General features: G+C 37.0%; 1 protein-coding gene across 1 annotated transcript in view; it reads right to left on the reverse strand.

The window, feature by feature from the left end:
- The window catches only part of ADAM7 (ADAM metallopeptidase domain 7), a 106,804-nt gene extending 94,507 nt beyond the window's left edge, over positions 1-12,297 (reverse strand). The window contains exons 1-4 of the mRNA XM_040625774.1: positions 12,156-12,297; positions 9,157-9,219; positions 8,057-8,160; positions 3,659-3,735 (exon numbers count right to left, since the gene is read on the reverse strand). Coding sequence (XP_040481708.1) covers positions 3,659-3,735; positions 8,057-8,160; positions 9,157-9,219; positions 12,156-12,297 — 386 coding nt within the window. The remainder of the gene's footprint in view (positions 1-3,658; positions 3,736-8,056; positions 8,161-9,156; positions 9,220-12,155) is intronic.
- Positions 12,298-13,356: the final 1,059 nt, after the last annotated feature.

Consider the following 13,356-nt stretch of genomic DNA (forward strand, 5'->3'; position numbering starts at 1 on the left):
AGTCGGGAACGCCTGGCTTGTATAGACGTCAGGAATGCCCAGGTTACACAGCAACTGGGAACACCCAGCTCACTCAGGGTGGAACGCTGCCCTCAGATAATAAGTGGAATGCCTGGTCCGCTAAGGGGAAGAACGCTGCCCCAGCCAAAGCTTGATTGCTTTTGACAATGGCCCATGGGGTCCATAGGAAGATGTTTAAGAATAGGCCTCACTTGCTGAACGTTACATCATCTAATCCCGTGACCTTCCCCGTGATGCACTACTATTCACTAGGATGTGATACAGATCATCCCCTTGATTGTCTTTGATTGTTTATTGCCAATAAATACATGAGGTTGCAGCTGTTCAGGGAGATCGCACTCTTGGCGGTGGCGCGCCTGGCAGTCGTCCCCTGCACCCATGCTCTCTTTCACAAGCTAACCTGTCTATGCCTCATCCTTCCCCCGAATCATGCTGTGGCTCCACAGGCGGTGTTGCAGCAAAGAAGAAGTAAAAATCTTACTCTTTGCAGATGACGTGATACTCTATGTGGAAAACCCAAAAGACTCCACCCCAAAATCTAGAATTCATAAAGGAATTCAGCAACATGACAGGATATAAAATCAATGCACAGAAATCAGTTGGATTTCTATACAATGAGACAGAAGAAAGAGAAATTAAGGAATTAATTCCATTCACAATTGCACCAAAAACCATAAGACACGGAGGAATAAACCTAACCAGAAACATAAAGGACTATGAAGGTAAAGGACTCTAAAAACTACAGAACACTTATGAAAGAAATTGAGGAAGACACAAAGAAATGGAAAAACACTCCATGCTCATGTATTGGAAGAATAAATATTGTTAAAATGTCTATTCTACCCTGAGCAATCTACACATTCAATGCAATCTCTATCAAAATGCCATTGACATTTTTCACAGAGCTGGAACAAATAAGCCTAAAATTTGATTGGAACCAGAAAAGACCCCAAATAGCCAGAGGAATGTTGAAAAAGAAAACCAAAGCTGGTGGCATCACAATGCTGGACTTCAAGCTCTATTACAAAGCCGTAATCATCAAGACAGTATGGTACTGCTACAAAAACAGACACATAGATCAGTGGGATAGAATAGAGAACACAGAAATGGACCCTCAACTCTATGGTCAACTAATCTTTGACAAAGCAGGAAAGAATATCCAATGGAAAAAGGACAGTCTCTTCAATAGATGGTGCTGGCAAAAATGGACAACCACATGTAGAAGGGTGAAACTAGACCATTTCCTTACACCATGCACAAAGATAAACTCAAAATGGATGAAAGACCTCAATGTGAGACAGGAATCCATTAAAATCCTAGAGGAGAACACAGACAGCAACCTCTTTTACCTCGCTGCAGCAACTTTTTGCTAGACACGTCTCCAAAGACAAGGGAAACAAAAGCAAAATTGAAGTATTGGGACTTCATCTAGATGAAAAGCTTCTGCACAGCAAAGAAAACAGTCAACAAAACTGAAAGACAACCTACAGAAACAGAGAAGATATTTGCAAATGACATATTAGTTAAAGGGCTAGTATCCAAGATCTATAAAGAACTTATCCTAATTCAACACCCAAAAAAACAAATAACCCAGTCAAGAAATGGGCAGAAGAAATGAACAGACATTTCTCCAAAGAAGACATACAAATGGCCAACAGACACATGAAAAATACTCCGCATCACTTGGCATCAGGGAAATACAAATCAAAACCACAATGAGCTACTGCCTCGCACCAGTCGGAAAGTCTACAATTAACAAGACAGAAGACAACAAATGTTGGTGAGGTTGAGGAGAAAGGGAAACCTTCTTACACAATTGGTGGGAATGCAAGCTGGTACAGCCACTCTGGAAAACAGTGAGGAAGTTCCTCAGGAAGTAAAAAATAGAGCTACCCTACCACCCAGCAATTGTGCTACTAGGAATTTACCCCAAAGATACAAATGTAGTGATCCAAAGGGGCACCTGCACCCCAATATTCATGGCAGCCATGTCCACAATAGCCAAACTGTGGAAAGAGCCGAGATGTCCATTGATAGATGAATGGGTAAAGAAGATTGGTATATATACACAATGCAATATTACTCAGCCTTCAGAAAGGATGAATACCCACCGTTTACATCAATGTGGATGGAACTGGAGGGTATTACGCTGAGTGAAATAAGTCAATCAGAGTAAGATAATTATCATATGGTTTCACTCATATGCAGAACATAAGGAATAGTGCAGAGGACAATAGGGGTGGGGGGGAAACTGAATGGAAAGAAATCAGAGAGGGAGACAAAACACACGAGACTCTTGACTTGGAAACAAACTGAAGGTTGCAGAAGTGGAAGTGGGTGGGGGAGATGGGGTAACTTGGTGATGGGCATTAAAGAGGGCATGTGATATGATGAGCACTTGGTGATATGCTTACTAATGAATCATTGAAAGTTTGTTTGTTAACCATAAGATATGAAAACATCTGAATAAATAATATTCACAATGGGAGGCTCCATTGTATGTGCTAAATTCACTTTCTTCATGTTGCTGAGGGGACAAGGGTAATGTTGTCCATCAGAGGTATCAATATCAGATCAAACTGCTTTGTATGTCTACAATTCTATAATATACCACTCCAGGCTGATTAACAGAATTAAACGATAGCTAATATAATAAGATTGGCTACTTGAGGTATAGGCAGCATGGGGTAATTTTGTAAGCAGGCAGATCTGAGTTAGAGAATCAGCACCATCATCTGCATTGTGACCCTGACAAGTTTTTACTTCAGTGAATCTATGATTCTTCCTCAGTAAAATAGAAGTAAAACAACATCTGCTTCATATGATATTGTGGGAACTAAGAGAGAACTTTGAGAAAAGGCACATGGAAATTGCTCAATAGATGTTATCCCTCTTCCATTCTGAGAATGTATGCAGAGTCTGAATAAATTATCAATATAATTATGTTATTTGATTAATTATATTTCTGCACATTTGTCCAACAGGCAACTCGAGAGTAGAAGAAAGGATGTTTGTTTTATATTTTTTGTTGCTGTTTTTAGCTAATAGGCCAGAGTCTCAATTCTTCAATAGAGTTATCCTTCCACTTTTCTTAACATTTGACAATTCTTTATGATTTTAGGAATGGTCAAAGGAAAATTATAGAAATTCAGCAATAACAGCACAGAGATTGTGGAGAAAGCTAATTGAAGAAATTAAAGGAGTTAGAATTATTCAGCTGACACAAGGTAGCTTGATGAAGTAAATTCTTCCCCGTTCTTAGTTTATTCTCCAGAAGAACTTGGTTTGATACTTATTTTAAATAACTTAGCAGTCACTCTAAAAACCATGTTTTTCAAATTTCCTTTGTTCTACTGACTCACAAAGAAGTAATGTATTAACTCTCTTTTTAGAGTGAGTATATGAAACTCAAAGGCTCCAAGTACCCCAAATAGAGGGTAACTCAGGACCTGAAGAGCAGCATCTCTAATTGTTGTTCAAATGTTGAAATGTGATGGGCTTATATTAGAAGAGTAGGAATTCAGTCTATATATAGGTAACAGTAACTTGATGAATTCACTTCACTGGCAGTTTTTACAAAAACTGGGATAATACAGACCAATAAATCTATAAGGTATTGAATTATAATAGAACTTACCTTGATCTTAAAAGGTGTAGTATTAAGGTTTTTCTAGTTAGCTTTAGTTCATACAACAATTCTTCTTCATATGTTTCCTGCAAAACAATATCCATCATGTGACTTAAATGTGTGCTCATTTAGTGTGTGTTAGGGTGGGGAGTGGGGTGGGTGCAGGGAGAAATTAGACTTTATCAGTATACCCAGCGGTCCAGCAGTCCAGCCAGGCAAAATGATAAATATAGATTAGGCTGAATTTATGAGAGGCAATATATGGAGGATTTTGCTTGTAAGTTATTTTTTAATTACATTTTTTGATGGGTATTTTTTCTAGTTATAAAATGAAATGAAATGAAAATATATATATTCTCTCCTCAACCAGAGATAACAAGTTGTTGTGTCCTTGCAGTTCTGCCCCTCACCCACAGATCTTTTGTTTATGTATCGCTAACAGTTTGGGGTGTACTGTTTTATAGTCTACTTTCTCACATAAAAATAAATCATGACCATGACCATTTTCCTATTCCAATAAATGTTCTTTTATAGTATGTGTTTTATGGCTGAAAATCACAATGTGAATTTATTTAACCTATACCCAGACCAGAAATTTGACTTGGGTATTCACTATAGTTAGACATCATTCCTTTGTTGGCAACATGGAAAAAAATGTTTGATAAATGCTGCAAGATAACTCTGAAGAAAGGAAGCACAAAATTAGAATTTCACTAAAAATTTATAGTGGTTCTTATTTTCTTGCCTTAGATATTAACATTAATGAAATGATAACTTATTGTGACAAACTTTTCTTTAATAACCTTTGGAAGTGATATTTTTCTTTCATTTAGTTTATTTTGTTATTTACATATTTGTATATGAATTCCTAACTTATGTCCTTTAAATATTTTCTTTTGTGGTATTTTATTTCCTTGTGATTTATAAGAATTATTTATAATTTAAGGATTCATAGTTACTGGTCATTTATCTAGCACATTTCTTTAGTTTATTATTCACTCATGTATTCAATAGCTATTATTTCAGGCACAGTGATACTTTGGAAAATACAATGGTGCACATGATAGAGGTCACTGCCCCTATGGAAACCACAGCTTGGCAAAGAAGAAAATCAAGTAAATGTAATTGAGTATTATAAGTATCATAATAGGAGAAATGCAGTGACTGTGTGAGGGAGGAATCAGAGGCAGAGAACAGAGCATGCAAGGGCCCTGAGGTGAGAAGGAGCTTGACATGTTTGAGAAACCCAGAAAAGTTCAAGGTAGCTGGAGAATCAAGGGTAAGTTGAATAAATATGAGAAATGAAAAGGCAAGAAGGAGACAAATCATGTACAGACTAGTTAGCCACTTAAGAAGATTTGGATCTTATCCTAAGACCAAGGAGAAGAAAAAGATTTAGGCAAAAAAATGCAGAAGTAGGTATGGTATTTTAAATGGCTTACTTATTACAGATAATGGATTAGCAAAAATCACAACTGTAGGCAGGAAAAGCATTTAAAGGCTGTTGATGGGATATAGGTCACTTGGGCAGGGGAGTGGCAGCAGGAAAAAGGGAGAGTAGATAATTTCAAAGGATATTTACATGTTAGAATGCACAAAGTTTGTGATTTTTTTTGGTGGGGGAGGCAAAAGAGAGGAGTAAAGAATTCCCTTAGGAGGCACCTGGGTGGCTCAGTCAGTTCAGCATCCCACTCTTGACTTCGGCTCAGGTCATGATCTAGAGTTGTGAGATTGAGCCCCATGTTTGGCTCTGCACTAGGCATGGAGCCTGCTTAGAATTCTCTCTCTCCCCCCCCACCTCTCTCTCTCTACATCTCTCTCTCAAAAAAAAAAATACCCTCAGTCTTCTGATTTGTTTAAACTATGCTATTGAAAGGAGGGTCTTCTGAAGAGGGACAACTTTGAGGGAGGGAGAGGGGAGTTTTGTGTTTGCTGAATGTGAGCTGTGTATTAGGGCATTTTTTTTTTTATTGCAAGTTTAACATAAAATTGGGACTTCATTATAAATACAGTTGGCAGGCAAGAACCAGGTACTTACTCAGGTAAGAAAGGTTGAATCCCGTTTACAACATGATGAACATGCAGGTGTGTGTGAATAACAAAGTGGTATAATGGGACTTTGTAAAATTTGAATGTGTGATTATGGGTTTCATATTAGCTAATATTCAGACACTATTGTTAATATTGTCAAATATGACATTCTTGTTAATCTTGTCATTAATATTGTTCTTATATAAACAGAATTTTTAACTTTGTGTTTTATTTTAGAATTTTATTTTATTTTATTTTAAAATTTGAGCTTATTTAGAATCATTTTAGATTTAGAGAAAAGTTGGAAAGATAATGCAGAGCATTCCTGTGTATGCCACAACCCAGGGTTCCACATTGTTAACATCTTACGGTGTACTCATCACAGCTCATGAACCAAGATTGACATTATCAATTAAAGTGTACACTTATCCAGATTTCCTTAGTTTTTGTCTACTGTCCTTTCACTGTCTTAGGATCCCATCCGGGACACCACATTACGTTACCATAGTTGTCATGCCTCCTTAGACTCTTCTACTCTATGACGGTTTCTCAGACTTCCCTTATTTTTTGACAGCCTTGACAGTTTTGAGGAGTACTGATCAAGTATTTTATAGGTTGCTCCTTAATTAAGGTTTTTCCAATATTTTTCTCATTCCTACCCTGGAATTGTGGAGATTTGAGAGAAAACAACAAAATAAAGTGCCGTTTTTATCACATCATATTAAGAGTACATACTATCAACATGATTTATTACTGATGATGATTATTGATTACCTTTATCACCTGGCTGAGGTAGCATTTGTCAGCCTTTCTCCACTCTAAGTTTATACTGTGTCCCCCCGTTCCACACTCTATTCTTTGGAAGGGTCTATGCACAGGCCATACTTAAAGGGTATGGAGTTATGCTCCACCTCCTGGGAAGGGGAGTGTCTACATCAATTTTTTAATTCTTATATATGGGAGATTTATCTATTCTCCCCATTTATTTATTTATTCAATTATTTATTTATACCAGTATGAGTTCACAGATATTAATTTATACTTTATTAAAGTCCAAAACTACATTATTAATTTTGTTGCTCAAATTGTCCCTTCTTTGACTATCGGGAGCTCCTTCATTTGGCTCCTATGTTCTTTTGACATACTCCCATCAATGCAAGTTTGGGTTGTTTGTTTGCTTGAGAATTTCCTTACTTTCCAGTAGTATAAGATGCTTCAAACTCATCTTGTGTATCTCCTGCCCCAGTCCAGGCCTATCTTGTATATTTATAATGGGATTGTTGTCTTGATTTGCACAATGGTGATAGAGGGCTTGTTCTGCCCTCTTAGATGAGTACCAAACTTCAACCAATAAAAGCTTTTTTAAATTGAAGTATAGTTGACATGCAATGTTATATTAATAAAAGGTTTAAGAAGGAATAAAGGATAAAGGAATTGGAGATCAAGAGAAAACATTATTTATAAGGAGATTATTACAGAAAAATGGTTAGACATTATCTCCAAATGGCAACAGATGAAGAGCTGCTTTTTCATTATCTTAAACCATGGGAAAGACATCTTAGTGGGATCATTTGGGAAGCTGAAATGTGTCTTGCTTATGACTGAGGAACCTAACAAATGAAAGCCTGGAAGGCTGTCTCCCTTAGTGGTGGAGGGAAGAAAAGTAGTTGCATTAGGAAAAGTTTGCCCTCTCAAAGAGTGCTGGGGCAAAGTGACAGTCAGTATTCTCCATGGACCAAGTTAGAAAGTTCAGGCCCACAATGCAAGTGCCTGGTAATAAATATGTAAGACCTTGAATGTCTTCTATAGTAGTGGGAATTGAAAATTACTATTTTGAAGCTTATTTCCCATTATATGTATTACATATTGTCTGAATAAACATTTGTTTCTTTTGAAAATAAAATTGTAAATGTTTACATTTTAACACCTGAATAAGCACTATTCTAAGCAACAGGCCAAATGTGTTCCTGTGAAAGTTGTCCAACTTTGCTGCTGAATCTGTAAAGCAAGTAAACCTGCATATTACATCACTGGGAAAGCAAAATGCTCAGAGGTTATATTCCATAGGCACCAGCTGAGAACAAATGAGGTTGCCTTAAATCAGCCTGGAAAGCTGTTAGTGGAAATCCTCATGTTTTAGAAAATTTTAAATGGCACTCTCTAAAATCCAAATTTTACCCCATTTTGTTTCTTAAGCCATCAAAATGTTGCATCCTCCCCAACCTCCCCCCTACCCCAAGTGCATGCTGGAAACTGAGAGGGAGTTCTCAGAAAAATCAAGACTCCTCTCTTGTTCACTTCTGATTGGAGCCAGAGGTTGCTTTCTATATATCCTGTGAAAGTAATAAATCATATTTATTAAATCAAAACATGTACCGGTATGTCATAATCATGGATGTGCCAAACATCTCGCTTCTGCATCAGAGGTAGCCTTTTAGGATAAACCACTTCTTGACCTTCTACTCCGAGGATTATCTTTTCTGAAAGGAAATGTTTAAGGGGGAAAATACATCCAGCATTAGCATTCACACACAGTGACTGGATAAGAATTATTCTCACAGAGTTCACTTGCTCCCAACTAGCAGCCGTGTACAACACCACTATGAAGTAGTACCCCCACTTAACAGGTAAGGAAATTGAGACTGATATTTCCAAATTAGGAAAATATAAGCAAAATTGGAAAACAGGTAAAAAAAAATAGATCTTTTAGGTTCTTCCATCTTTTCACTTTGTTCTGCAGTCACCACCTTCTTCATCTTAATCTCATCCTGCCTGTTTCTGGGTTCTGCCACACGTCAAAGCCTTTACTGGAAGGGATTGTTTCAGTGTAAATTACTGATTGATTTTATCTCCCAGGGACATTTGCATTTGAAATCGTAACTCTCCTAGCTAAATACAAGGCTCTCCCTTGTAAAAAGGATTTAGGTACTCCTGAATCAGTGCTAAATAGTCTTCACAAGTGGTGGTCATCCACTTGTGAATGAGCCCTGCTTACCTCATTGAAGAGTGATAAAGAAGCAAGACCATAAGATTTTCAGAGTCTGCTATTATTTGAGTCAAAGTTTCACCAGTTTATTAGCAGTATGGCCATAAATACTGTATCTATTCTCTCTGATCGGAAGATATTATTCTCAATTTCTTTATCTATAAAGTGGAGATAATAACTTAAGATTGTACAAGGCTAATGTACACAGTGGCTAATGGCTAGTGCAGTGTCTCTATACTGCAGATATTAAAAAATGTCCACTCCTTCCTCCTCCTCACTGTAAATCAGAGTGTGTAAGACCGCTTAAGTAATTCATAGAATCATAGAATCTCAATATTAGCCATAACTAGTCCAAGTCCTATGCTATGTCCTCAGCAAAATCATCAATGCGTTTTAATGTTTTTTATCATTTGTCACTTAAACTCCGTGACTAAAGAGACATTACCTCATAGCCTTGTAAGAAAACCCTGATAAAAAGATTAAGACATACCTTTAATCTGAGACATGAGTACGATCATGAAAAGCAAACTCCTGGGAAACATCCTGAATGATTCTGGTGGAAGAAGGGGCACAGGTGCTTGAGAAAAGATGTGTGTGGCTCCCTGCCCTTGCTTCCACAGCAGGGTGGAAGAACCTAACAGGTGGATAGGCGGTTTTGATCTAGCATAAGGAAGCGTTCCTTGCTTGTGTTGCATCACCTGTGAGGTGCTTGAGGGTAAAGCCTGGAGGGTGGACATCATGTACTAATTGAAGGCACCACTGACGTGCTGTGGTGGAGGTGGGCTGGGCAGAGATCCCTACTTCATGCCTGATATAAATATAATTCTAGGTGTACTAAAAATTCAAAAGTGAAAAAAATCATGTGTGTCTTAGAAAAAATATTGAAGAATGTTTATAGAAACTTAGGTTTAAGAAAGTGCATGTGAAGAACGCCATATGTAGAAACTATAAAGGAAAATTTCATAAAAATTAGATAGAAATATTGAGAACTTATTTTTTTTTCTAGCTAAATAAAAGTCTGTGCCATGTGGGGCATGGGCATCATAGCCTTTCAAAAGCTGTAAAAAAACACAAGATATTCATCCATATTCCACCTCCACCCTCAACCCCCACCCCGATAAAAGAACCCAAAGTCCTGAGGCAAGAGAAAATAACTTGATTTCCCCCAGAAGTTTTATTGAGGTCTGACATATCGCACTGTGTAAGTTTAAGGTACATGGCACGATGACGTACTCATATCGTTAAGTCATATCACAATAAATTTAGTTAAAATCCATCATTTCCTACAGATAAAAAAAAAGAGTGAAAGAAAATGATTTATTTTATGATGAGAACCCTTAGGATCTACTCTCTTAATTTTCAAATATACCATACAGCAGTGTTCACTATAATTATCATGTTTTAGATTATATCCCTAGTATGTATTTATCTTATCTTTATCTTATAAACAGTAAGTTTGCACTTTTGACCACCTTAATCCAGACTTATTTATGAAATCAAACTGAGGGTTACAGAGCAGAAGGGGGTGGGGAGATGAGGTAACCAGGTGATGGGTATAAGGAGGGCATGGGTTGTGATGAGCACTGGGTGTTACACACAACTAATGAATCATTGAACACTACATCGAAAAATAATTATGTACTATATGCTGGCTAACTGAACACAATAATAAAAAAAGAAAACATATTTATGCCATAAATCACATATAAATTTAAATTAAAAGACAAACTCCAGAAATGTATGCAATATATACAATAAAAGGTAAAGGTAAATATCATAATATAGAACTCTTTCAAATCAATACAAAAAATAAAACATTAATAGGCAAATGTGCAAAGAACCTGTATAAGACTATCTGTATGTCTGTGATCTCTTACTATTTTAGAAGATACCCTTTGCCAATACCATCCCTTCTCTGTGTTTGGTATTCTGTCTTCCCCCCACCTCACATTATTGATTATACCTCTAATCTCATGAACTGAAAAAAATCTATGATAACTAGAAGTTTTCTTTTGACATTTAAATAAGTTCAAGTCTCTCCCTTTCAAAAAATCCTACCCTTAATCCTATATTCCACAGACCCCTGCCATCACCTTATTTTTCATTCCTTTCTCAGTTAAACTTTTCACAAAGTTCATCTTTACTTCTTGTGGCAGTCTTCTCCCCTCCAGCTCATTCTAACACATTGTACTCTGGCATCTGCCTTCATTCTTCTGCTGATATAACTGACTGATCTTGCCAATAATTTCATAATTTCTATATCCAATGGATATTTTGGTTCTTTATGTTATTTTCCCTCTTAACAACATTTGGCACCATAACTCCTCCCTTGAAATATTCTATTTAGCTCCCTTGACACAGTCTTCCTAACATTTTCCTAGCTCTCTGGCTATTTGTGGGCATATATTCTTTTATCCAACCTTTAAATTTTGGAGTTTGAAGGTATTATGCTATACCTTTTTTCCTCCAACTGTATGCTTGCTCCAAAGCCATCTCATCTTCAGTTATAGTTTAATTATCATCTCTCTACTATGCCTCACATTTATACTTCTAGCCACCTGAGTTATAAACCTTTACAGCCAGCTCTCTACTCAACATCTTTATTGGAAGGGCTCAAAGCCCCTGCAAATTTAGAAGGTGCAAAACTTGTTCTCTGCCTTCATTAATGATGTCAATTTTCCATTCCACATTGCAAGTCTGAAACCCAGTAGTCATCATTGATATCTCTCATAATCATCCCATTACGAAGTATGTTTATTTTACCTTCTAAAAAATATCCTGACCTCTTTTCTCCAACTTTTCTGCCTCCGTCATAGTCCAAGTTCCTATAGACTCTCTTTGATTTTACTGCAACATGTGTGATCTTCTCAAAATACAAATCTGAACATGTCATGGGCCTGTTGAAAATGCTTCAATAGTTTGTCATTGGTATTAGCATTAAGATTCACTTGGCTTTAAAACCTCAAAAGGTAAATTGCCTGCTACTTTTTAACTCTGTGGCTTTGGAAAAAGTATGAAATATTTCTGTACTTCTGTTTTCTCATCTATAAAATGGCCATTGGGCATAATAGCATGTATCTCATGGGACAGTATGAATATTAAATGAATCTGTGCTGAAAGGCAATCTTACATTCCATGGTTCATTTACTCGCCAATTTTTTTTAAGATTTTTTATTTATGTGACAGAGAGAGAGACAGCCAGCGAGAGAGGGAACACAAGCAGGGGGAGTGGGAGAGGAAGAAGCAGGCTCCTAGCGGAGAAGCCCGATGTGGGGCTCGATCCCAGAACACCAGGATCATGCCCTGAGCCGAAGGCAGACACTTAACGACTGCACCAACCAGGCGCCCCTCGCCAATTTTCTTAGTTGACTATTTTATATTCTCTTTCCTCTCCTCAAATCTCAAATCTTCCTTTATTTACTTTAGTTGATCACCATGCTTTCTATTTCATTAAGAAACAGAGAAATCACCAGAAGGAAGAAATCTCACCTTCTATGATCACATCTACCACACTTCCAAAATGTGTGCCAATATAGACTAGTTCTAGTCTATGGATAGACTGCCCATGCCTGTAAGGTCCAGCCACCATTAATATGTTGGATTCCATTTCTTCTTCCCCATCCAATGTCATCACTCTGGTGATTGTTCTCTTTTGCTACTCCATCATCTGAATTGTATATTTGCAAATATGTTGTCATTTTTGTCCATTTTTTAAAAGATGTTTTTAGATCACTGTCTTTTAGATCACTGTCTCCTCCTTTTAGATCTTTTAGATCACTGTCTCCTTTTAGATCACTGTCTCCTCCACCCAGCTTCTATCCCATTCTTGACTTCTTTTAATAACACATCTTCTTAAAAGATGAGTGTGCAGTTTGTCTGCAATTCCTCTACCCCCATTTGCTCTTGAAACTGCTTCAATCAAATTTTTTATCCTTCACTCAACAAAATACTTCTCATCAATGCTACTGAGGAGCTGCACCTTGCTAAATCCAGTGGTCATTTCTCAATCCCCACTAACTTGACCTTTTAGCAGTATTTGACACAATAGCTTCTACCTTTTGAAGAGTTTAGCTCATGGTATACCATGGATCAACTTTGTGCTTATTCAGCGCTTCTTCTTAGTTGCTTTTATTGGATCCTTCTTCTCTTTTCAGTGTTTAAATATTCCAGATTCCCAGGGCTCAACTCTTATCACCTGTTTTTATATATAGTCACTAACAAAGCAGTTCTCACCTAACCTCACGGTTTTAAATATCATCTGTGACATGATGGCTGCTAACTTTATTTATCTAATCCAAGCATTTTTGAATTTCAGACTCATAGAAACAACTGTCTTTTCAACATCTTCACTTGAATATTTAATAGATATCTCAAACACAAGTACAAAGCTAGATTTCTGAACTTCTTCATCAAACCTGGTATTTCCACAGTCTTTCTTGTTTTAAGATATTAAGGAGGGCACATATTGCATGGTGCACTGGGTGTTATATGCAAATAATGAATCATGGAACATTACATCAAAAACTAAGGATGGTGACTAACATAACAAAATAAAAAATTACTATAAAAAAAGATATTTCAACTCCATCTTTTCAGTTACTCAGGAGTCATCTTTGATTCCTTTCTTTCCCCCTCTTTGCATCTTATCCATCAACAAATCCAGCTGTCCATTTTCCGAAGACATCAAGAA

The sequence above is a fragment of the Ursus maritimus genome, unplaced genomic scaffold (genome assembly GCF_017311325.1).
Source record: "Ursus maritimus isolate PB19 unplaced genomic scaffold, ASM1731132v1 scaffold_11, whole genome shotgun sequence".
NCBI lineage: Eukaryota > Metazoa > Chordata > Mammalia > Carnivora > Ursidae > Ursus > Ursus maritimus.